The following is a 25,672-nucleotide window of genomic DNA, read 5'->3' on the forward strand; positions in this document are numbered from 1 at the left end:
TTTTTGGCACCACAAAATGCTCCAGGCTCATCTTATATATTCCCTGTCCCACTCCTGGAATCAGCCATCCCTCCAGGGAGCTCTGACTAATGTACTTTGATTCATCTGTCCTGGAGGGTGACTGCCCACCTTTTAGAGGTACCTCTAGGACCCTCATAAAAGCAGTTTTTGTACTCCATGTAATCTATATTTTAAATCAGAACATTCCAAGTATACTCCAAAAATATGTTGAAATCTCTGCAACCATTTTTCCATTATATACTAACAGATAGACAAACTTTAATTTTTAGAAGTTTTTTCAGTAGTACAGCCATGATTGAGTTGGAGTTTTCTTTCTTTGCTGGATTTTGGTATCCAGGTTGTGCCATCTTTGTGAAATGAATTTACGAAGCTTCCCAGCCTTTTTTTATTCCATAGAACTGTTTAAATATCTTAACAATATGTTATGTATTTAGAGAGATTGAAAACATTTTAAAATCATAAAAGGCAATACGTTTACTGTAAATTTTAGAAAATCTAGATAAACAAGGAAAAAAGAAAAAGAACTTAAAATTCTACTCTGCTGACATCATTCCACAGGTTAATAAAAAGTGCCTATGGAGTAATAATACCTGGTACAGTTTTAAGAACTTAATGAACGTTACCTCTTTCTAATAACAATGATAATAACAACAGCCAACAGATGTTGAGCTCTGTGTTAATGTGATTAGAAATCTCTGAACACAGAGTCAGGAAGCCTAGATTTTGCCTTACTTTTGGAACAGACATTTAAAGTCCCTAGTGGTTCTACGTTGGCTTATTTTATTACAGGTAAAAATAATCTCGTTGCTTTATTTGAAGTGTGCTGCCAGATATCAGTTGTATCACACCACCATCCCCTCCTGTGTCATTGTGTGATGCCTTTATCTCTTCCTTGTATCCCTTCCACCTGACTCATGTCTACCCTTCTGGACTGTTGTTCACTCGACCCACTGACCGTTAACGGCTTAATGGTGGTGTCCTGAATGGTGTCCGTAGTTCAAGGGTAGAAGCAGGTAAAACAGTGGGACTAAAGCATGTGCAGTTTGGCATGATTTAAAGCAGTATTGTGAAAGTAAGCAGGTAATATAAAATACTTTTTAGGGATATTCAAATTTTTATATTCAGAGAAGGAAGGATGGGATATTTTTCTTAATAGTCATAAAAGTAGTTCAGAATTAAAACAATATAATATTTATATACAACTTTAAAAGTACTTCTATTTTTAAAAATTTTACTGAGGTCATATTGGCTTATAACATAGTGTAAATTTCAGGTATACATTATTATATTTCACTTTGTGTATAGATTGCATCATGTTCACCACCAATAGTCTAGTTTTTATCCGTCACCATACATATGTGCCCCTTTCTCCCTTTTGCACTTCCCCACCCCTTTCTCCTCTGGTAAGCACCAATATGTTCTCCTTATCTATGTGTTTATTTATCTTCCATGTATGAGTGAAATCATACAGTGTTTGTCTTTCTCTGTCTGACTTATTTTGCTTAGCGTAATACCCTCAAGGTCCATGCATGTTGTCACAAGTGGCAGAATTTTGTCTTTTTTTATGGCTGAGTAGTATTCCATTGTGTACATATACCACTACTTTCTCCATTCATCCATTGATGGGCACTTGGGTTGCTTCCATTTCTTGGCTATTGTGAATAATGCCACTATGAACTTTGGGGTGCATAAACCTCTTTGAATTATTGATTTTCATGTTCTTTGGATAAATACCCAGTAGTGGGATAGCTGGATCATATGGCATTTCTGTTTTCACTTTTTTGAGAAATCTCCATACTGTTTTCCATAGTGTCTGTACCAGTTTGCATTCCCTCCAGCAGTGTATGAGGGTTCCCTTTTCTCCATATACGCTCCAGCATAAAAGTGCTTTCTTCTATTTAATTTCATTTATTCCTGATAAAAATCCTGTGAATCCTTTCTATTTTATGAATAAGGAAACAGCTAGGAAGATCCAATGATTTGTTTAAGGTCACAACCAGTAAGTAGAAATCTAGAAATCAGACCCAATTCTTGTCTTACGTGTGATTGCAGAATTCTTTAACGAGCTGCACTATACTTGTAAACAGAGAACATATTTTGCACATTTAGATATTTCTAAATGTTATGTAGCTCTATTATATATGGGCATTTGAAGATACACACATATAACCACAACCTCCTATGATTTGAAATGTCAACATTGTTTTGGGGATAATGTTAATAGTCCAATATTGAGTCTTTAAAATATAGCAACTTGAGAAAAGAAAAGTCTAAAGATTCTTCTGAATTTTGGAAAAAGAATGACCATAAATGCCACTCAATTTCAAAGTCAGAATGTTACTTCAGGTTAAAGACGACAGTTTTGCAGTGCCTTTGAGTGCTAGCAGGTGGCGTGAGTGCACCACACAGCTGTTTCTGAAATATTTATGAGTTTCTGGCATAAACTCTTATGTAATTTTTGAATATTAAAATGTTAATATGAACATGAGTTTTAAAGCAGTTGTGATAATAATGATCAACATTGCTGCCGTTTTTTTTGGACTACTGTATGAAAAGCTAGAACACTTAAACTTTCTATATATACTGCCCCTCTTTGTCTCTCTTTACCTGTTCTATCTTGAAGTCTACTTTGTCTGATAGAAGTATTGCACCAACTGCTTTCTTTTGTTTGCCATTAGCTTGGAGTGTCGTCTTCCATCCCTTCACTCTGAGCCTGTGTTTGTCATTGGAGCTGAGATGTGTTTCCAGGAGGCAGCATATTATTGGGTCTTCTTCTTTGATCCATTGCACCACTGTGTCTGTTTATTAGAGAATTCAGTCCATTTACATTTAGGTTGATTATTGATATATGAGGGCTTAATGCTGCCATTTTATCACTTGTTTTCCAGTAGAACACTTAAATTTTTTAAATGGTAACTTTTTAAATTTATTGTTGAATGTCATGATTTCATTGAAAGGAGCTTTAAAAGGAAAAATCACTACATTCTCACTATCCTAATGTTAAAACTATTCATTTCTTTTTCTGTACTGTATGCATCCATATGTGCATATATTTTCATAATTATAATGTAGATATGTTTTATGATTTTCTTATAAGTAATTCTTTATATTGTTAACAATCAAAGTTATCATAAAATTGCTTATTTTATCCATCAAGCTGATAACCTGGTTATTGATACATATTCTTTCCAGGGGCCTGTGGTAATTCACATTGTCTGCAACATATGGCCATTCTGTTGGATTGATAATTCATAGTCAATGTTTTTATTCCTTATGTTCTTTAAGAGAATGTTAATATTTATTTATTTTCTGTTTTCTCTAGTTCAAATAAAAAATTCACAGTACTTACAAAAAACAATATATCTTCCCCTTTTTAAATTTATGCACTCATTCAGCAAATATATGTTGCATGCTTTTTAAGTGCTAAACCATTGCCAGGAACAGGATGGACATCATTCTTACCCTTGAGGGTTTGCAGTCTAGTGGGAAAAGTGGAAAAATAAATAAGCTCTTATGCTATGGTGTTTCAAGGGCAGTGCAGTTATTGAAGCTAGAGAGAAAGAAATGGATGGGATTTCAAAATCTTATTTAGCCTTTTTTCATCTTCATACAGTTATGACTCTTTCTTATTCTTGATGTGCTCCATGGAAAAACAATCTGTGGTTTACCTTATTTAACTGTATTCTAGTGTCTAACCTGTTTTCCTTGTCAAGCCTATTCATCCCTAGATAATACCTTCAGCCCATGCCATAATTCTCTGCAAGTTAAAAAATGTGTTCATTTAGTCCAGCATTTCCCAAAATATGTTTTAAAGAAGACTTACTCCATGAACTGCCCCTTGAAAAGTAGAATCTGAGGTCAGATAAATTTGGGAATCATTACATAACAACCCTACATCTTAGTTTCAGAATGCTCATTAGCGTATTACCTCCTCTAAGAAATCCTACTGAAAAGAACCTAATTTAACTCAGCATTTCCTGAATGTATTCAACAGAAATAGCCTTTTTAAAGAAATAATTTTTCTTAGCAGCCTGTGGGACTAGTATTAACATTTTGCAAAGTGTTGAGGGTGGATTATTTCAAATGTTTTGATCTTTCATGGATGCTGTATTCTAGCCTCCATGAGAGATCTGTAGCTTTTAAAATAAATGCCCCTGAACGAGTTGCAGCGATATGGGTCTCATAATTGTGTGGTTGAAATTACTTAAAGCCCTTATGTTCTATCCATTTATTGCTGTATTTCAGCTTTACTAACACTAATTGAATTTAATTCTATTAGTGCTACTCATAAGCACTGTAATTTCATTTATTTAAGAGACATATCATTGGTTCTTTCAGGAAAGGTACTAATGCCCAGAACTTTCAAAGAACTCCAAACAGTTTTCTCCCCCTCCCTTTTTTTCCATGAGTAAGATCAGGCTTCATAATGTATGCCACTTGCTAACTCTGGACAGAAAGGAGTTTGAAAATCTTTCTTTTTGGTCAGTTTAATGCTAACACAAATAATATTGCTACTGTTTTTTTTTTCATTAAACAAAGTATGTGAAATAATTTTCTTCAAATAGTTTTTTCTTGTTTTTAAGGTTAAACTTTCCAGTTTGAATTTAGATGATCATGCAAAGAAGAAACTTATTAAACTTGTAGGAGAGCGATACTGCAAGACCACAGATGTGCTTACCATCAGAACAGACAGGTAAAGAGAGAAAGGTGCAGCAGATTGGTCACATGTGTTGCATTGTGGTCCTCCAGTGCCCTTGCAGTCCTTTTTTAAGAAATGACATTGATGGGGCCTGCCCCGTGGCCTAGTGGTTAAGTTCAGTGTGCTGTGCTTTGTTAGCCCAAGTTCAGTTCCCAGGCATGGACCTGTACCACTTGTGGGCAGCCATGCTGTGGTGGTGACCTACATACAACATAGAGGAAGATTGGCATAGATATTAGCTCAGGGCGAATCTTCCTCAGCAAAGAAAAAGAAAAAAAAAAGACATTGAAAATGGGGTAGCCTTTCATATCAGCTTATATTACTTTATTAGGTCAGAGAAGTTGTTTAATTCATATTTTTAATATCCTCACACTAGTCTGCTGTTGCTGTGATCTCTGTGTACATGGAGAGCCTTGCTTGAGTTAAATTATTATTTTTAATCTTGACTTTAATATATCCATGAATATAAAAATCAGACAAGATCTTAGAAGAAAACCAAGTATGATTTGCTAGTGATTAATGCTTAAACAGGTTTTTACAAAGTCAAAGTATATAACAATCTTATAGTTCAAAATTGAAATTATTAAATATGGCAGTTTAATTTACCTAGGCACTTTTGTAAATAATCAGAATTTCAGTGCTAGCATAGAAGTTCATAAAAGCAGTATTAAATTCATCTTATATGAATTTATAAATTAGGTCATTTGAGATAAGGAAAAGTTATTGGTATGTTTTTACTAAACAGTTATTTTATTTCTAGAATTATACTTTGGTTGTTTCTAAATTTAGTCAAAATGTCAAGACCTACCTTTAGAGAAAACCAAGTGAGCGGATATCCTCTCTCCCTCCTTATGCCAGATTGAAAGCATTTCGAGGAGTCAGTATCAGTTAGGTTTTGTGTCCTGCTTCTTAGTGGTAGGAAGAAGCAGCATGACGCACATACGAGATAGTAACAGTGTGGAGGTGGGGAAAGCTTGGGAACCGTGATTGCAGATTATTACTGTATGGGGGAAAAGAGATCCGAAATACATTGAAATATAGTGGTAATATTCTTTATACTATCTTTAGAAAGTGTAAAATAATGTTGTGTTTTTAGTTTGCATCTTAAAAAATACCTTTAAAATGTTATTGCTTGAAATTCTATAAGTATCTGATAATGTTGCTTTCTTTTTCTCTAAGTACAAGAGTCAATGTGTATATGTTTTATGGTGACAACTATTTGGAGTAGAGGACTATTAAACCTAAGTGTACAATGAACAGAGTACTGTTAAAGTCATTTGTCATATGATGGTTATATTTTATACTTAAAGGAATTGGAAGTAATTGTTTCCTTTTCTATAGTATTTTATTAACCTAAAAGCTAAACATGCTGTCTCATATTTATGTAGAAGTTTTACGTAATATTAGGTTATTAGTTCCATTTTAAATACAACAGTAGCAGTACAGCATGGTATAGTATAGCTCATTTTTAAAAGAATTGGCTCTGGGGAAATAAAGGTGAACGTTTAGATTAGTGTCTGTCATCAGTCTATCTCTGTTATTAAAATGAAATTGGCAGATATGCTCACACTGTGCAGTAGACTCTGAGCCCTTGAGATCACAAAGGGTACTTGGATTGGTTACAGTCATATTTAAAATAGCATAAAGCTATTATCAGATACAAATAACTCCATTCACGATGAAAGCAAAGAGATACTCTAAATAAAAATAAAACACCAGTTTTCAGTATCCTCATGTAATGAACTCCATAGACTGTTCTTGTTCCAAGAACAGAATTTTCCTAAAGCAGTAGGGAATACCTGAGTATAAGTTATCCTTTGTGTTTAGTATTTGTATATTTTACAAATTATTCTATTTACTCAATTTTTAGAATTTTGACTTCCTCCCTCTCTCTTTTAAAGGTGCCCTTTAAAGAGACAGAATTATGATTATGCAGTGTATCTGCTAACAGTTTTATACCATGAGTCTTGGGTAAGTGAGTGTGTATGAATGTTTAATGATTTTGTCAGTGTAATTTAGATGATGTTAACCTGTCAAAACACTATGTGGCAAAGACTCAGTTGTGTGTTTAATGAGCCACTGGATAAGCTAAGGATGTATGAAATGTTATGGAGTTTCTACACACATTGAAAGTGAGAATCTTGAAGTAGGTTACACAGTCCCTCTCAGGACCTTGCAGAAATCGGATGACTAAAATGCCTTTAAAATTCAGAGTTTCTGACTTTGGTTGAGAAATTCAGAATTTTTTACTTTTTTTTTTGTTTGACTTTGGCTGAAAGTTGTCAAAATTATGGAAGGATAATCATCTGCATAACTTGAGAATTTTAATTCATCCTGTAATTCAAATAAACTGCAGAAAAAAGCACTAAAACTTTGTAGAAAGGTATTTTAAATGTTTATTAAAATTTTTAGTTGACCTAAATATAATGTAGTAATGTAGCCTTTTGTACAAACATTTCACTGGTATACATTAGGGACAGTTAAAGCTAATTAATTATTTAAATAGTATTAAAAATAGTCTTGTGTCTGACTGAATTTATTGAGTTTCAGTGTAAGCATTTACACTTATAAGGAAGATTTTGCTATGCTTGAGCATCAGTTCATCTAGTTGAAAGTTGGTTAACTAATGTGTTTAGGTAATTCAGAGTTTTAAATATAATTTTTAAAAATTAAAATAATTTTAGATATGCATACAAATTAAATTGTTTGTAGCTTGCCCCACATAGACATGGAACTGAGTAGCATTTGATGTCAGGAACATTTGAAGGAATGGAGACAGCTGGAGAAAGAGTCCCTCTCTTTGGATGTTCAAAGGATTTCATATGAAAGGGGGCTAGATTGGTTTTTCGTGACGTTTAGGGAGGGATACAAAAGGTAGAAGCAGTAGTGAGACAGACTTCAATTCACTGAGTAAAAACAGAGAGTCATCTAAAGACGGAGGGGGCTGCTTTAAGAGAGGCTGTTCCATCCATTGGCTGCGTAGTGGGGATGGGATGAAAGAGCACGCTCCACGCATAGGCAGTTGCATTAGATGGCCTTTGGAATCTCCTTCCATCCCCAAGATATTGTAATTCTGTGAACATATGCAGTTTAGTTCTCTAAACTGCTCACAGCATTTCATTGATATTAATAATAAAAGCAGTTGTAGCCCAAGAGGATTAGTGGAAAATAAAAGAAAATAAAACTTTGTTGTAAGGTTAATAAAAAAAAATAGCTGGTTGCTCTTCTCTTCTTTTGAGGTATTCTAATTATCATAATTCATCCGGATTTTCTAGTTCCTGGCTTCAGGAGCAGTATCATAAAAGCAGTTAATCTCTCTTTCCTGTCAATTGATTTGATAAATGCCTTTGGCTTAAGGTAATTAAGTCCCTTTTGAACCAGCAACATGGCTGAATTAGCTTCGGCTCTCTGAATTAGCTATAGCCACCATTTACTGAGAGCCCACTATTTGCCAGACATTTCATGTAAATTCTCCCTGACCCATCCAAAAGCTGGATGGCTGCCATGTAAAGAGCTAATACCAAACAATAAAAGCCAACCAGTTTTGAGTCTCTTATTTTGTCAGTAGCCTGTAAAATGAATTTGCCCCAAAGGAAATGACAGGCATAAATAAATTCAGTGAAAGTTGACTTACTGGATTCTTTCTGTGGTTCCATGACATAGAATCCAAACAAGTTTGTATTCTGGATTCATGCAAGAAGCCTTTGGTCTTTAATGCTAATTACTTTGCTGCCAGAATAAGTAGCCACATAAAACTGTCCTAAACAGATATAATTAAAGAATTCCTATATTAAATTTGGTTCTTGGTCCTTTTTAAACAAATTCCATCAGTGAAGAAGCTTTAAGAGAATGCAGATGAGCCGTGAAATTTTGTAGAGCTGGTGGAACAGAATTTTTATTGAATTGAATTTTTTTTCCTTCACCAGCGTGGAATTCCTACTTGAAATTGGTATTACCACCTGGCATTTAATCAGATATTTAGAAAGCCCCTTTTAATCCGTTCCTTTATTTTTGAGACTAGCTTCAGGGCATTTAATAGCTAAAGGCTAAGCTTCCCTTAACTTTGACCTTTCCATGGAGTTGGTAGTTGTGTGTAGCACGCAGTACTGAAACGTCTCTGAAAAGGTGTTTATCTAGACTTCAGTATAAGGAAGTTACGGTTGTGTGCTGTTCAAAACGATTTACTATAGAAGTATCAAAGTAGACTTTAAAAAGCATAGACTTCAGACATAGAGGCTTAGTAACGTTTCAAGGAAACGTTGCAGTGCTGGAAACATGGTCAGAGGCAGACATTAGACCATTTATCCTTCAGCAGTTCAAAGAAGCAAAGAGACTTGTAGAAATTTGGTTTGATATTTCAGTATTACACATTGTTAGCATAGAAGAGAATTAAGTTTTAACCTTTGGAACCATACAGACCTGGATTCAAACCTCATTACTTGTTACTTGTGTAGGCTTGGCCAGCCGTTTGACCTCTGAGGCTCAGTTTGCTCCTAAGGGTTTTTGGATGGATCAGGGAGAATTTACATGAAATGTCTGGCAAATAGTGGGGTCTCAGTACTGGTGGCTATTAATATTGGTGTTAATACTACTAAAACAAAGAAAGATTTTTCTTAGAATTTCACATTTACTTATTTAACTTGATGGAGACTTTATACATGTCTTCAGATCTGGGCTCTGTTGTATTTGAATTTTTAGGACGTGTCCCACTCACATTCTGACATAACTGGTAATTACAAAACTTCCTAAATTTTGACTTTGTTGCGTGATGTTCTTTAAACCTTCTGCAAGTGATTTGGTTAAGAAATGACTGAATGAAACATTTTGCAAAGTAAGTTGCGCAAAAGGTAAACTAAAGCATAGACACTAGGGGAAAGAAAAAGCACTTGCTTGAGAAAACTTAGAGATCTGAAATGAAATTCCAAGGATTCTTGGATGATTTTGATATTTAATTACTAATGAGTACTTTCTTAAATTTGAATTTTTGATTGTCTTATTTGGATTTCATGATAGTCTCATTGCCAGTCAAAAATATATCTAGCTTTGTAATAAAGTGATTCTTAAATGTCATGAAATAAAAACTTCTTAGTTGGGTAATTTTACACCCACTGAAAGAGTTCATCTTTAAAGGGGGTCTTATTGCAATTATTTCTGATAAAAATGAAGAATCCTTTTGCAGAGCCATAATTGCCATTTGGTCTGTTTGGTTTATGAGTTCATGGTGATTATGTGTATTCACAGAGACACATCTCCAGATTGTGTTGGAGAACGCTTGAACGATATTTATGTCGTTGGCTGTTTCTTGCATTCAACAATGGTTTTGTTTGTGTGTACAAGTGCAGTGATAGGTATTGGTAGACTATCAAAATGAATGAGCCGCTGCCTTTAGGTACCTTTATTTCTAGAAAGAATTGATGGTTATAATGTAGTCTGTTTTGCTAGATAATGGAGGTAGAACATAGTGCTGAGAGGTGGAGACAGGGATTGATTCTCCCTGGAAGCTTCACAGAAGTGGTGACTGCTTTTGGAAGTTGAGTAGGAGTCTGCAGTAGAGAAGTCAGTGAAGGAGTTGCTAGGCCTTGTGGGTTTAGAGAGCAGGCAGAAGTTTGGTGTGACCAGGGAGTGTAGATTTGTATCCAGAGGGCAACATCCAGCTGATAGAGCATTTTACTAGTTGTTTGAAAAGGTATCTCTTTCACTGTTTTAGTGTTTATGAAAGAGTAAACCATCCTTATAGGAAATATCTAGTGTACTTTCGTTAAAATGAAGTTTATTGATTCATGGGCAAATGCATACTGGTTGCCTGTTATTTGCTTGGTGGTGTTGGATATGGAGGTTAATATGTAAGGGGAAAAACATCTCTTCCATTGAGGAACACTAGTAGAAGCAAGTTGGTTTAGTGGCAAACATTACAAAAGTGTTATAAGGGTTATATAATTTACTGTTTAATTTTCTATTCTTCTCTACTTATTTCTCATATCCTTCAAGGTTTTAATTGATACCTACTTTGAGCCTCTTTTTTAAAAAATTGAGATATAATTGACGTGTAACATATTAGTTTCAGGTGTACAACGATTGATATATTAATTATAGGTATACAAATAATGATTTGATATATGTGTATATTGTGAAATGGTGACCACAATATGTCAAGTTAACATTAATTACCACGCACATAGTTAGAAATTGGTTTTTCTTGTGATGAGAACTTAAGATCTACTCTCTTAGCAACTTTCAAATATACAAGATAGTGTTGTTGACTGTAGTCAACATGCTGTAGATTACATCCCCATGATTTATTTATTTTATAACTGGAAGTTTGTACTTTTGACCATCTTCACCATTTTACCCAATCCCCACCCCTGGCCTCTGGCAACCACCAATCTCTTCCCTGTTTTTATGAGTTCAGGTTTTTTTGTTTTTTTAGATTCCACATATTAGTGAGATAATATGGTATCTGTCTTTCTCTGTCTGGCTTATTTCACTTAGCATAATGCCCTCAAGGTCTGTCCATGTTGTCAGAAATAGTAGGATTTCCTTCTTTTTTATGGCTCAGTAATATTCCATTGCATTCACATGCACTTATTTATTATCCCTTCATCCATTGATGGACACTTAGGTTGTTTCCATGTCTTGGCTATGGTAAATAATGCTGCAGTGAACATGAGGTGGCTATTAGTGTTTTCGTTTCCTTCAGATAAATAACCCAGAAGTGGAGTTGCTGGATCATATGGTAGTTCTGTTTTTAATTTTTTTCAGGAACCTTCATACTGTTTTCCATAGTGGCTGCACCAATTTACATTCCCACCAACAGTGCACAAGGGTTCTCTTTTATCTCATCCTCACCAACACTTGTTATTTTTTGTCTTTTTGATAATAGCCATTCTACCAGGTGTGAGGTAATATCTCATTGTGGTTTTGATTTGCATTTCCCTTATGGTTAGTGTTGTTGAGTATCTTTCCAGGTACCTGTGTCCATCTGTATGTCTTTTTTGGGAAAATATCTATTTAGATCCCCTGCCCATTTTTTAATTGGGTTGTTTGTTTTTTTGCTGTTAAGTTGTATGAGTTCCTTATATATTTTAGGTGTTAACCCCTTATCAGATATATTTGAGCCTCTTATTATTTGTCTAATTCCTACTTTGCATAGATAGCAAGTTATACTATGTTATTTTATGTCCTATATCGGTCACTAGGGCACTTGACTACAACTAGTTGTCTTAGTCCATGTTCCATAGACTGTTTTCCACGTATGTTTTATCTTTCTAACAATTGTAAGTCCCTCATTAGCATGCATCTAACTTTTTAAAATTTTGTTCTTCAGAGTATCTAGGTCAGTGCTAGGTAGGAACAGTAAATGTTAAATAACACCTATTGAAATGTTGTCTGTTCTTTTGGATATCCATAAATAGATGTTTGAAGTGCAGTCGTGTTGCTTAACATCAGGGATATGTTCTGAGAAATGCATTGTTAGGCGATTGCGTCATTGTGCAAACACCATAGAGTGCGCTTATGCAAACCTAGGTAGTATAGACTACTGCACACCTAAGCTATGTGGTACTAATCTTACTGGGACCACTGTCGTATATACAGTTGGTCATTGACTGAAGCATTGTTATGCTGTGCATGACTGTAGAAGGTTTTCAGATTCAAAAGTAAGGTGACAAAGTAACAAACTCCCTTTTTGGTAACATAAAATGTAGCATACTTATTAGCTGTTACAATAATTAGCTTACTGGTATAGATTATTAATGGTCTATTAATAAAATTAATAACCAATAATTATGCACAATTTTTAAGAAATATCTTTGCAGCAGTTTGAGATACTTAATTTTTATGGATGTGTGATTTGGATTATATGTAGATCAAGTATCTTTTTCATTTGATTATTTTTTCAAATATTGAAGCAAAAAGTGTTCTAATCTACTACATTATTTTGGAAGTTCTCTACAGATGTTTGCTTTTATGAGTTTATTTCATGATGCTAATTTATATTTGACCATGTTAACAGAACCTGTGTTTGCTATTCCTAGCATGATGCGTCTCTTTAACATAAAGTATATTTATGCATAAACTTAGGTATAAACTAATTATGTATAAAACGATTATAGTGTTCATTCAAGAAAAACAACTAAACACATTAATTGAACTTCCATGATGAGTCTGAGGATTCCTGGTAGGCCTGTAACGGTCAAGAGTGCTGACATGCTACCTTTACCTTGATTGCAGGCGAATAACACGTCAGGCCTTTGTTTTAAAAGTAGATCTGCAGTGTTGCTCTGAGAATCTGCTGTCTCTTTCTCTGGCTTTATTTTTTACCTCTGTGCCGTATCAAATGATCACCTTGGATGAAGGGGCAAAGGGGTAGGAGGTTGGGTAGGAGTTGTTCTGTTTTTCAGAAGTGCTTTAAGATAGTATCTTTTTTTTTTTTTAAACACAAAGCATTTAGTGTGGCCACCAATTTTAAATTAGTGCTAACTTTGAAGATCAGGAATCAAAAATTTATCTATTACAAACTCTTCATTGTGTACGTTGAGAAATTAGGACTTAGAGGAGAGATCACATACATTGCCCATGTTCACAGAGTTTATTAGCCCAAGAACTCAGACCTGAACTGCGGCTTCAAGGTTCCATGTTTTTCCCGTGGTAGCATATTATTTAGTTTTGACTTCCATTGTAAAACATTATCAAAAGAAGAGATGAAATCAGACCTGAACTTTAGCTGCTAGTTTACTATCTGCTCAAACTTAACCATTGACTAATTGAAAATGTATCTATCTCTATAACCTGGTTTTAGTTGGGGTTCCATCAGCCTCACCTGTGAAGCTTTTTGTAAACTACTGCAGATGCTTGGACCCCATAGAATCAAAATTTCTAGTGGTGGGGCCCAGGCTTGCTTCATTTTAGAGGTTCTACAGGTGATTCTGATGCTGAGCTCTGATAGTGCGTAATTTCCCCAATCTTGGAGTGTTTTTAATAGAGAAACTGATTAGAGGTCTGGTATCAGCGCTTTAGGATTCGGGGTGGGAATTAGAATGAGAAGGATAAGAAGATGGAGGAATTTTTCTGTCGTGCAGACCTAGATTTTCTGACTTGATGTGGTAGGCAGCTGTTCTGGATTGTTGAATGGGATGATGATATAGTGAAGGTGACACTTCTCATTTCTCTGCCTTCAGGCAAGACTTTCTTTTACTTCTGGTGCTCAAGAGCCTACCATATACTTAAAGACCATTAAGAAAAATTCATGGATTTTTTTCATCCAAATGTCTGAAGTCAGGAACCCTGAGAGAGACACTTTCTTCCCTCTCCCTTGATATCTAATAAATTACCAGGTCTTTTCAGTTTTAGCTTTTAAATGTCTGTTAAAACTGTTTTCTCCTCTTTATCCCTACTGTTGCTACCCCAGTATGGGTCACCTTCATCTTTTACCTGAATAACTGTAATAGCCTTATTGATTTTCCTGTCTCATTCACCTTCCATATTGCTCTTAAAGTAATTGTTCTAAAAAGCAAGTCCATTGTGTCATACTCCTTTATAAAATCCTTCAGTGGTTCCTCATTACCTAGGATAAAATCTAAACTCCTTAACATATCTATTCACAGGAGGTTGCCACCTCATTACCAGCTACTCGGGAAATGTAGGTTATATATCCTATGTATGGTGAACATAATGTGTTCTTTCATAACAGCGTGTGCTGTTCCCTTTACTTGGAATCCTTTTTTCAAATTGATCAGCCTTACAAATTCATATGAATCCTTTAATACACCTCAAATGTAATCTCTTTTAGATGTTTTCTGCCCATCCTTTTTCCCTCCTCCCTCCACCAGTTAGCATTCCTTTTATTACTTTTATGGTAATTGCCTATATATGTGTCTACCCAACTCCATTAGATTCTGAGACACTGAGGGCAAGGACTATATATTTCATTCATCTTTATATTCCCAGGATGTAGTACAATGTCTGGCACGTCACCTTTCAGTAAACTTTTTAAAACCAGTTTGAATTGAAGTAAATTCCTTGACACATTCAGTTAAAAATTTAGCTTTGGTAACTGAAAGAATTGGCAGTAACTTTTTTTTCCATTATGGATATTTGCCTCTTCCTATTTTTTATGATTTTCAAATAACTTGGATTTTTTTTTTAATGTTAAACTGTTTTCTCTCATATAGCACAATGCCTTACTTGTAATCATGAGAAGTGGAATATTACTCTGATTCATGTCCTAGGCCAAGGGAGTTGTAAATGAGATGGTAGAAAGTGACAAATCTGTGTGTTTAGTGGAACAGATATTTCTTTCCCTTCTATTACATGAGAATACACTGACTGTTGCATGACGTAGCTGTTACATGTTTTTCTTTGTTTGAATTTATGCTTACAAGAGGAAAAAAGATGATAGGTTCAAATTACGTTATTTTTTTGTTCTTTTTATATTCTTTTTACCATATCCGCATCTTCCTTAGAACATGTTGTTCTGCTACTAACTAGCAGTGCGATTTGGTGAAAATTATTTACTTGCTCTGGGCCTCAATTTCCTGGTTTGTGAAACAGATGGTAATAGTACTACCTCATAGGGTTGTTGGGAAAGTTAAATGAACTAATATATGTGAGGTACTTAGACTGGTAAGAATTCTAATAGCTGTTCACACTCATCCCATGCCACTTTCCTTGCCTTGGCCTTCATTCGGTTATGTCCTAGTACGTTATGTACTCAGTACATTCAGAATGTTCTAAGCTCTTTCCTGCCTCCAGGCCTTTATGGATACTGTTTTCTCTACTGGGATCACAGTCTTCATCTAACTGGCTCCTGTTCAACTCCAGGTCTCCTAGACTGGCAGTTCCAGGACAGCACAGCGCCTGGCACATAGTTGTGGAATAAATATTTATTGAGTGAATGAATAATTGACCCAACTGTGGGAAAGAGAACAGGATCATGTGGAATGGAAGGTTGTTTCCTCTAGGGCTGTAGTCAGAGCAGGTTCTCAGTGCAGGTGGGGAGGAAAAGAGAGACCATATCTATGTGTATCTGTGTATATGGATTATATACACACTTACAAATTAAATGGTGACGTTATAAATGTTTAATGGTTGAAGAATTAAAATAGAAGTCTACAGATTAATGAAACTCTTTGCCTAAATAATGATCAGTTTGGGCTTATACTGGCATTTTTAATTACCCCCTAGTAGTTTGAATATGCTGTTTGTGTTAAAATTGAAACTCTTAAATAACTACTCACTTCAATCCTGGGTGTGATTTTAGAAGCTAAATTTGACAGTGAATTGTAAGTCAGAATACAAAATTATAAATAAATTCAATCATAGCAGTGCTTTAAAAAATGGATTTAGAGGGACATGCACCAAGTGTCACCAGTATTGATTGATTATCTTTAGGTGGTAGAATTATAGATGATTTTTTTTGCCTTTTCCTTTTCAGTAATTTCTGTCTTTTCTGTAAAGATGTGTCTAGAACTGCACCCTGCTGATCCTGTATCAGAATTCAGTTCTGGGTTATTATCCCTTTAGTATTAACCCCCTATTTCTAGAGGCCTTTAATATCACGTTGAACTTTTTGCTGCAAAACATTGAAGTTAAAGAAAAATGTTTTTTTAAAAGGAAACTCTGCCAAAAAGGCCAATTTAAGTCATATAAATGTAAAAATCTTATTTCACAATTGTCATTTTTAAGTATAACGTCTTGTAAAGATACTGCTTATTTACAAATAATACTGAGCCATTTTAACTGTAAAATTTCTAATTGGAATGTGTCATGTTTCTGGAAATGTTGGCTATATATTTTAGTCCAGATCAATTAAATTTGTTTCCCAGGTTTTGTCATTTCCTTCTTTTTTCCTCATTCTGTGCATTCTCCCGGTCAATGTAAATTATAATTTATATTCTGACAACTCTTAACTCTTTCTATCCTCAGCCTCTCTCCTCAGCACCCTGTATTAGTTGAGACCCCCTTGTTGTGAGTCATGGAAGCTCACTCAAGCTCATTTAAGCAGAAAAGAGGCAAAGGCAAAGATGCTACTATCTCAGGAATGGGTGGGAACAGAACCTAGGACAACGTGAAGGCTGTGTTGTAGTCTCTGGGCTCTGTTACTCTCTAGGCAGCTGCCTCATTCTTTTCTCTCTGCAGACTGATTTCCTCTCCTCCTCCAGTCTGTATGTCAGAACGCATGACCTTGGCTATTTCAGAATTTATGGGGCTAGTCACTCCAGTGGGAGGGGGGCAGGCGAGGGGAGGGGGAACAAAACAGTGAACTAAATTTAATTCTCCCTTTGGATTCAACCTCCAAGGGAGGATCTCTGCTTCAGTTAGGCATTGTCCAGTAACTGGCCAAATAGGCAAGAAGATTCTAGAGAAACATAACCGTTAGGGGCCAATAACCTACACCCAGGAATTGCTGGTTGATTGATTGAATGAATGAATGAGCGAACTAACTGACCTAGGTTAGGCTCTTGTGAATCAATACACCACCAAATTAATTATATTATTGTGGTTATGATTTTTTAAATAGTACTTGTTTTTAAAGAAAAATATGTATTACAGATGAAATGACATAATGTCTGGGATTTCCTTCAAAATAGTTCATTGGGGACATGGGAAGGGGGCAGTGGGTAAAGGCAGGTATGAAACAAGATTGGCCAAGAGTTAATTGTTGAAACTGGGTGATGGGTACAGGAGAGTTCATAGTGCTATTCTGTTTACTTTTCTATATGTTTGAAATTTTCTATAATAGACTTCTTTTTAAGATCACGAAAACAAAACTGTACTTAATAGAGTTAGTAGCTTCGTATAAATGATTCACTTATAAATCGAATTAATTTTGTTCCAGTATTAGTATTATCATGTTTGAATAATGAGATGTTTTTGTTTTAGCCAACTAACTCTGTTCTTTATGTCACCTGAAGGGAAATTTCAGCAGATGTGTAATATGAATAGCATATGTACCTTTTTTCTAAAATCTTTGGATATGGAAACATTGGTTTTTAGCCAGGGTAGCTAGAGACATGCAGCTTCTCCTAGTACTGCCCAGCACACAGGAGATTCTCAGCAAATGTGTTTTGGAGAATGCCTGATAGCAGTCACAAACTAAAAGGGAGTTTTGTCTGTGGAGCTGTTTTCTTGCAATTTATTTGTTGAAGAAATCTTGTTTGTTTTTTTTGGTGTAGTCTTTCCCATCATTTGAATTTGGCTGATTGTATCACCGTAGTGTAATTTTGAAAATTGGTAGTTGGATCCAGAGGCTTAATCAAATTCTAATTTGATTTTTTTTAAATACTACTGCATAGTTGGTATTGTATTCTTCACCAGGAAGTACATGATATCTGATTGTTTCTCTTTTTATGAACTTAGCACCATAGCTTTTTAAAGTTAGAAGCAGTAGAAAAATTTTAGGTTTTTGATAGTGAAAATTATAGGTTTTTACAAATTTAAGAATCACTAATTCAGACTAAATTTCCCAAAATCTGTTTTTGCAAGCTTTTAAAAAAAGTTCTAATTTTTATTTGTATAGGACATTGTCTTAGTCCATTTTTGGGCTGCCATAATAGAACACTAGAGACTGAGGGCTTATAAACAACAGAAGTTTATTTCTCACAATTCTGGAGGCTGGGCTGTCTAAGATCAAGTTACCAGCCAACTTCGTGTCTAGTGAAGGCCTGCTTCCTGGTTCTCCATGGTGCCATCTTGCTGTGTCCTCACGGGATGGAAGGAGCAAGGGCCTTCTCTGGGGTCTCTTTCATAAGGGCATCAGGGCTCCACCCTCATGACCTAATCAACCTCCCAAAGGCCCCACCTCAAATACCATCACTTTAGGGATTCCATTTCAGCATGAATTTTGGGGGGACACAAGCATTTAGTTTATGACAGACATGTAAGAGTAGTCCTCCCAGTTTTAGATTTGTTGGAATTTGTTAAGTAGAATCACCGGGAACCTTAGAGAGAGTTAATTAGTATAATATAAAAAATATTTCAGAATCTCTTAATTATAATCTCATAGTATAGATCTGATAAATGTTAACAATATAGTTTTCTATTGCTCTGTCTTTGCATTCACTAATCCTGTCTTTTGTATCCAGACTGCTTTTAAAATCCATTCAATGACTTATTAATTTCAGATAACCATTTTTCAATTCCAGATATTCATTTGATTGTTCATTCTTTATAGATACCAGTTCTATGTTGAAATTTTTCATCGTTTAATCCGTATTGTTAATCTTTTTCTTTATTTTCCTTAACACATTAAATCAGTTATTTTAAAGTTCTTTCTGCTTTCTGCACTCTGAATCATCTGAGTTTCTTCGTCTATTGTTGTTATCCCTTGGTTATTAATTACATTTTTTTCTCTTCCAGTGTTTCAGATGTCTAGTAATTGTTTATTGCATGCCAGACATTGTGTATAAAAGACCCATAGAGGCTCCAGTTGATGTCATCCAACAGAAAGAATTTCCACTTTCTTCTCTTAGGCAGAGAGGGTCAGGGGCTTATTTTAATTCATTCAGGATTGAGCTGGACCAAGCTGGGTTGCAGTTTTTGTAAGGTTTAATTCACCTTTGATTTGTCCCTTTTCCTCAGACCTTCTAGGCTTTTGATTGGGAACTTGGTGAGTCTGCTTCCACATCTCTGGAAGTCTGCTGGAGAGTCACGTGTGCACGTTAGTGGTTTTGAGCTTAGCTGGGTAACCTCTGGCAGAGGTCTTGAGAGGGAGATTGGTTGTGTGTTTGAAACAGGACTTTCTCCTTCTAGCAGGACTTGGTCTCTTAAACACTGTGAGATTATGGGAGATTTCACACTGCTTTGTAGAAGCCTAATTCAGACTCCCCAGCTTCCCATAAGTAGTTCCAGAACTAAAACCAGTCATTTTGGGGGCTCTTCAGTTCCAGTCTGTCACACAAGCCCAGGTAGCAGTGCAAACCTTGCTTGTTTCTCTTTGCCCAAGCAGAGTCTTTCTGCATGGGCCAAGCACCAGTCTCCTGCAGAATCGGAAAATGTGCTCAGGGAAGAAGATGGCTAGGGATCTTTAGAAGGATCTTCCCCATATCCTTGAAGCCTGGAATTAGCATTCCTCTAGTCCTCATTGATTGTATAGCTGTCTGATATCTTTAAACTTGGAATTTTCGGGTTTTTTATTTTTTTTTTTGGTCAATTACCTGGCTTTTTTCCAGTTGTAGTCAGAGCAGAGGCATGCTGTGACCTACCACATCTTGTTTGAAAGTGGAAATTGTAATGGGGTTTTTTTCCCCTCAAGGATTTTATATTTATACCTCTTAAGTGAAAAATATTCTGAAATGACAAGCATCATGAAAAATACTGCCTTTATATCATTAACAAGGACTAGAAGGTATTTTGGAATTGCCTCCTAATGTGTCATTTACAGACCAGCAGCTCTTGCAGTTAACTGGTCTCTCTTCACTGAAAAGCCCCATTTGGATGACGCTCATCTCTGAAAATTTACACATTAATGGCTAGAAAAGATTTCCCTCAAAAGGTAAATATAGTGATAATAATTAACTTTCTTTTTCCTGCTTGAAAAAGTGAGAAATTCTAAAGATGTCGTAAAGATCTTTTCTTACATTTAACATGACTTGAAAAAACTAGATTCCTTTTCTTGAGACGCATCTTTATAAGAGGTGAATGCTTTCCGTTTCATGTGTGAGCGTGTGTTTTCTAATCTACGTTTGGTTAGTCATAAAAGCCTGCACCCAAAGGAGACTGCAAGAAAATTGGAGATAAATCAGTTATTTTTAATAACAGGCTATAAGTGAGACAATAAAATCTAATTAGTAATACATTTATCAAGAAGACAGCAAGTAACAAGCATCATGAAAAATACTACATCTATATCAGTACTAAAGAAAGACTTTGTTTCTGTAAATTATTTTCTCTAGATTTTATAAACATCAGTCATAATTTTTGTGAGTGGAAATAATATGGCAGGACATTTGGACAATTGTGTGTTTGTATTTACCTTTAAAGTTTCAGTTTACTGCTTGATAGTGCCGGTGGCACCCTTGACATAGGAACATGGATTTTGGCACTAGGCCAAGGGTTTGAATCCCACTCATCTTCATTCTTCTTCTTAATAAGTTGTGTCATTAATAGCAAGCATTTCTTTAGTGTTACTGAGCCAGGTGCTCTAAGTCTGTAGAAATTCCTCACCTCTTACTGCTCAGAACAGCCCTGTGGAGTCTTCTTACAGAGAGTAGTAAGTGATGAGACTAGGGTTTAAACTCAGTTCTGTGAAACACTGAACCCCATGGTAAAGACTGTGTCAGACCACCGCCCTGTGTGACCTGGAGGGGATCACAGATGTACAGCCCTCCAGCTGTAATTCTGAAACCCAGAAAGCTCTGGAAATCGCTAGTCTTTTCATAACTTATTTGGTGGCAAAATGAGAGCTGAATGGGTGAGATGCTATTTATAGCCTTTGTTTATCCCATTTAGTGTGACTATTCGTACATGTTGCTGCAAAGATAGCAATGTATTTGGTGAGGGAGTGCTGCTTTTGACCTCCTGGAGGGATTACAAGTCTACAGTAAATGCACTGCGTTCCTCTTGATCGGATGCAGAGGATTCTGCCATCTGAAACATTCCCAGGTGGCTGTGGCCCTCTACTTCTGTAAGATTTCGTTTTCTTCTCTGTAGAGATGTTAAGCTCTAACCCAGTAGGTCTTAATAAGAATTATATGAAATAAGTAATATGTGTAAGCATTTGAAGCATTTCCTAACCTTTTTCTTGTCATTGCACACACAGAAAATTCCTTACTGAGATCAGTGAAGGAGGAGCACGCCGTGGCTGCTCCTGCTACTCCAGGCTCACGGGGCACACCTACAGCACACCTTGGCAAACCAATGTAGGCTTGTATGTACCAAACAGAAGGGGGAGATAAATGAAAGGTTGGAAATTATTAGTGGATTTACTTTGGTTACCTCCTCTGTTTAAGCATCTGCTCCAAACCAGTTAAGAAAATCCAGATAAACCTAGGTGAAACATAATTTTTTAAACAATTATGTCTTTTAATTGCTTGTCTTCTGATAGTTAAGAATGAGACAGAGTGACTATTTTACTTAATGCTTTATAAAATGTATTTCTTGGCCTCTTAAGTATATATACTTCACTTGTAAGTTAAAATTGTGAAGAAACTGTGACATTGTCTTAACATTTAAAGCATTACCAATAGTATATAGGTTCAATGATGTATTTAATTTAGGGAATTTGTGTCTTTAAAGGGGCTGACATTTATTCCTTCTCCAAATATTACAGTAAAAATTAGGTGGGATAGGGTAGTTTTGTCAATTATTTTTTTAAACTGTACAAGTTCAGAGTTTGGCTATTAGAAGCTATTTGCACCAGGGTTGTGGGGGATGGATCACAACAAAAAGTTATTTCACATTATCCCTGCCCCCTCTGCCAAGCTTCAAGCCTCCCTACCAGATAAAAAAGGGGCACAGAGTTGATTCTCAATTGGATAAGATACTTCTGGAACAAGCTGGGACATTGTCCTCAGACGTAAATTCAGTGTACAGAGGTGGGACAGACATTATAGGAACTGTGAGTACAGATACCCTCCTTAGCCTGAGGAATTTGGGGATCAGGGAAAACACCTACATCCCGTTGGTTTCTCTTGAAGGAAAAGATGCTTACTCAGTTTGAGAGATGAAAGGATGGTTTCTTCTTCCTGTGGGTGGGGGAGCCTCTTGCCTGGGCTCCAGTGATCTGAATGGGTGCGTCAGTGGCATCCCTGGTAGTCTGTTTGCGGTTGATGGGGCTCCTCTCTACCCTTTGAGGGACAAATTTCCATTGCCTTTCTCTCTTTTCATGGGCTCTTGTAGTGGAGGTGGGGACGGGAGGGTGGCGTGGGTGGAAATGCTCACCTCCTTCTTGGTGCTCACTTAGCTCTGAGGAGCCTTGAAGCTCTGTCTGCTCAAACTCAAGTCTGTTTAAAGAGGAGTTTTCAGAGGTAAAATATTTTTTCTGACAGCCTTACAAATCTACCTCTCTTTTAATACTTTACAAATGTTAAAATTTGGGGAGTTTACTACCTTCAAAAGTTGTAAGAATAGCAGATCGTTCTGTATTAGCCTGTGGCTCAGAATATTATTGTGTGTTAATTTGGAAAGAATGTGGCTGGTATTCAGCACTTCTTTGAACCAGGACATATTATTTATTAGCTGCATTGCTTGATTTTTCACAGAACATTACATCTTCATTTAAATCATAAATCTGAATTATACTGCTGTAAAACCTACCAGTGTTCTCTAGACTAGCATGGTAATAATTTTTGTAAAAAACAGGTAGTAACAAAAATTGTCTCCATTATGGGAACAGAAAATAAGGATAATAACAAAAAATTCCAAAATATATGAAGTCATTATGATGAAATATCATGTATTACACACGTGCTTTTTATGTAAAATTTTATTATTATAATTGGTCTTCCCTGTCATCCCCACAGGTGTGTTAACAAGATGGTCTGCTCTCAAATCTCATTATTTTTAACCTCAGAAATGTGAAATGTTGATGTGTTAGTTTAGGGACATGAGTTTTCTGAATCTTTTGGGAAACAGTATTGCTTTATAAGTGCAATTTGAAAGACAGATAAGGTATAAATTAGGTGGGTAGATGCATGGTGACGGAGTGTTCACATATCAGAGCGTGCAGCCCTGGAGTGGTGGTGAGGGTGGGCAGCAGTGCTGGGTAAGGGAGGTACATCAGAGTGGACATGCAGAGTGCTCACAGGCGCTCTCCACATTTCCGAATTTCTCTTCCCCTAAAAACAAAAGAAAACTCTGTCTTTGAATAACAATTCTCAGAATTCAGTATTCATTTTTTTCTTTCAGAAAACTGAAGAATGGGAGAAAAATAAGACTGAAGCAGACATGGAAGAGTATGTATGGGAAAATAGCTCCTCAGAAAAAAATATCCTGGAAACACTTCTGCAAATTAAAGCTGCTGAGAAAAATCTGGAAGTAAATAAAGAAGAGCTCCTTGGTACTAAAGAAGTTGAAGATTACAGAAAGTCTGTTGTTAGTCTTAAGAACGAGGGGGACAATGAAAGTACCCTTTCTCAATACAAAGAATCAGTGAAGAGACTATTAAATTTGACGTGATCTATTGAGAAAAATCTGATTTATTCATTTTGTGATATATATGTAATCATTATCTAATTTGTTATAAAGTTGAAAATGTTAAAAAAACATTGTTTTACATCAGAGTTAACATTACTCCTTTCATACTGTTGCGCAATGGCACTGATGATTCAGAAGTTTTCTTATTTATACACTGGGGCAATTAGACTAATTAGATCTCTGATTTCTTCTGGTTCTATAGTGTTTTGATTTTATTTCTGCCATACAATGGCAGTATTCAAATATATACATATATTGTTATTTTGTCACTGGCTATATTTTTCTCCCTACAAATTAGCACTTAGTGGTTGCATATGAATAACGATTGTGGTTATTTGGGAAGCTCGGCGCACAGCCCAGTCCCCTGACTGCAGTTCACTGCTTGTTTTACATAAATGCTGTCTACCCAATATGTTTTTCACAGATGCTAATTCTGATTAGAAGCAGGTCCTTGAGAGTATTTTCTTTTTCTTTTCTTTTTTCTTTTCAAGATTTTATATTTTCCTTTTTCTCCCCAAAGCCCCCCAGTACGTAGTTGCATATTTTTTTTTTTCGTTGTGGGTCCTTCTAGTTGTGGCATGTGGGATGCTGCCTCAGCATGGCTTGACAAGCAGTGCCATGTCCGCGCCCAAGATTCCAACTGGCGAAACCCTGGGTTGCCGAAGCGGAGCGCAGGCACTTAAACACTTGGCCACCGGCTGGCCCAAGAGAGTATTTTCTAACCTAAAAAGTTTGTTCCATCCCTCTATTTTGGGTCTACTTTATGTTGATTCAACTCTGTTTAGCATCCTACTTTCTATTTTCTGGGGCTCATTTCTCCAAGCCCAAGCTTGCAGAAATGTGGTGTTGACCTTAAACAAATAGCCAGTTATTTCTCCAGCAAAAATGGGGTTTTGGGGGATCAGCAGAGAATTGCAATTTGGGATATGCAACAATGGCAAACCATGTGCAAGTCCTGAGCAGCAAGGAGAGGAGAAACTCAGAGAGAGGGCAAGAGGAAGTTGGGAGGGCTATTGTAAGCAAAGAGTATTGGGAGGAGGCTGGGAGTTTAAAGTGTAGTGGCTTTTCATTGGCTGAGCTGTGACAGTCTCTCATTGGCTGAGCATCTTGCCAGTCAAGAAGGGGAAGTCTTTCCTGTTGGGCCCTACTACCTACGTAGGCCATGAGGCTTCTCCCTTCTGGCCTTCCAACTGTATTTTAAATGAGATTTCTGCTTACTAATTTTCACAGTGGAAATAGTTAACTGGTATTCATCTGTCTGGATCCCCCAGTTACAGCTTCTACAGCTCAGGAAAGAGATGAGGTCTAAGGACCTTGAATTTAATTGGAATAAATGACAAAATGAGAACTACCCTAAGAAACATTCCAGTCAATTTAGCTGTCAATTCAATATATATATATGTATTTTTTTTTAAGATTTTAGTTTTCCTTTTTCTCCCAAAGCTCCCCGGTACATAGTTGTGCATTTTTAGTTGTGGGCCCTTCTAGTTGTGGCATATGGGATGCTGCCTCAGCATGGCTTGATGGGGTGGTGTCATGTCCATGCCCAGGATTCGAACCAGTGATACCCCGGGCTGCCGAAGCAGAGCTCGCGAACTTAACCACTCAGCCACTGGAGAAATGGGAGAATGGGACAAAAAGTAATAAATATTTTAAAGTATATCTGTAAGTCATTTCTTACCACTTTCAAAGTTGTCAACAAGTGATTAATCATTAAATCAAAATAAAGGAATTATTGATTTTGTTATTTGCCTTAAGACTTATTTTGCCTGGCAGAATTAGAGAACATAATTAAAGACAAAAGAAATTTCAAAACAATTC

At 36.1% G+C, this 25,672-nt stretch overlaps 1 protein-coding gene across 1 annotated transcript in view; it reads left to right on the forward strand.

Annotated features, from left to right (window-relative positions):
* Positions 1-25,598, forward strand: part of MRPS35 (mitochondrial ribosomal protein S35) — a 47,158-nt gene extending 21,560 nt beyond the window's left edge. Inside the window, exons 6-8 of the mRNA XM_008515862.2 lie at positions 4,605-4,714; positions 6,622-6,691; positions 23,564-25,598. Coding sequence (XP_008514084.1) covers positions 4,605-4,714; positions 6,622-6,691; positions 23,564-23,833 — 450 coding nt within the window. The 3' untranslated portion in view covers positions 23,834-25,598. The remainder of the gene's footprint in view (positions 1-4,604; positions 4,715-6,621; positions 6,692-23,563) is intronic.
* Positions 25,599-25,672: the final 74 nt, after the last annotated feature.

Source organism: Equus przewalskii, chromosome 5 (assembly GCF_037783145.1).
Source record: "Equus przewalskii isolate Varuska chromosome 5, EquPr2, whole genome shotgun sequence".
NCBI lineage: Eukaryota > Metazoa > Chordata > Mammalia > Perissodactyla > Equidae > Equus > Equus przewalskii.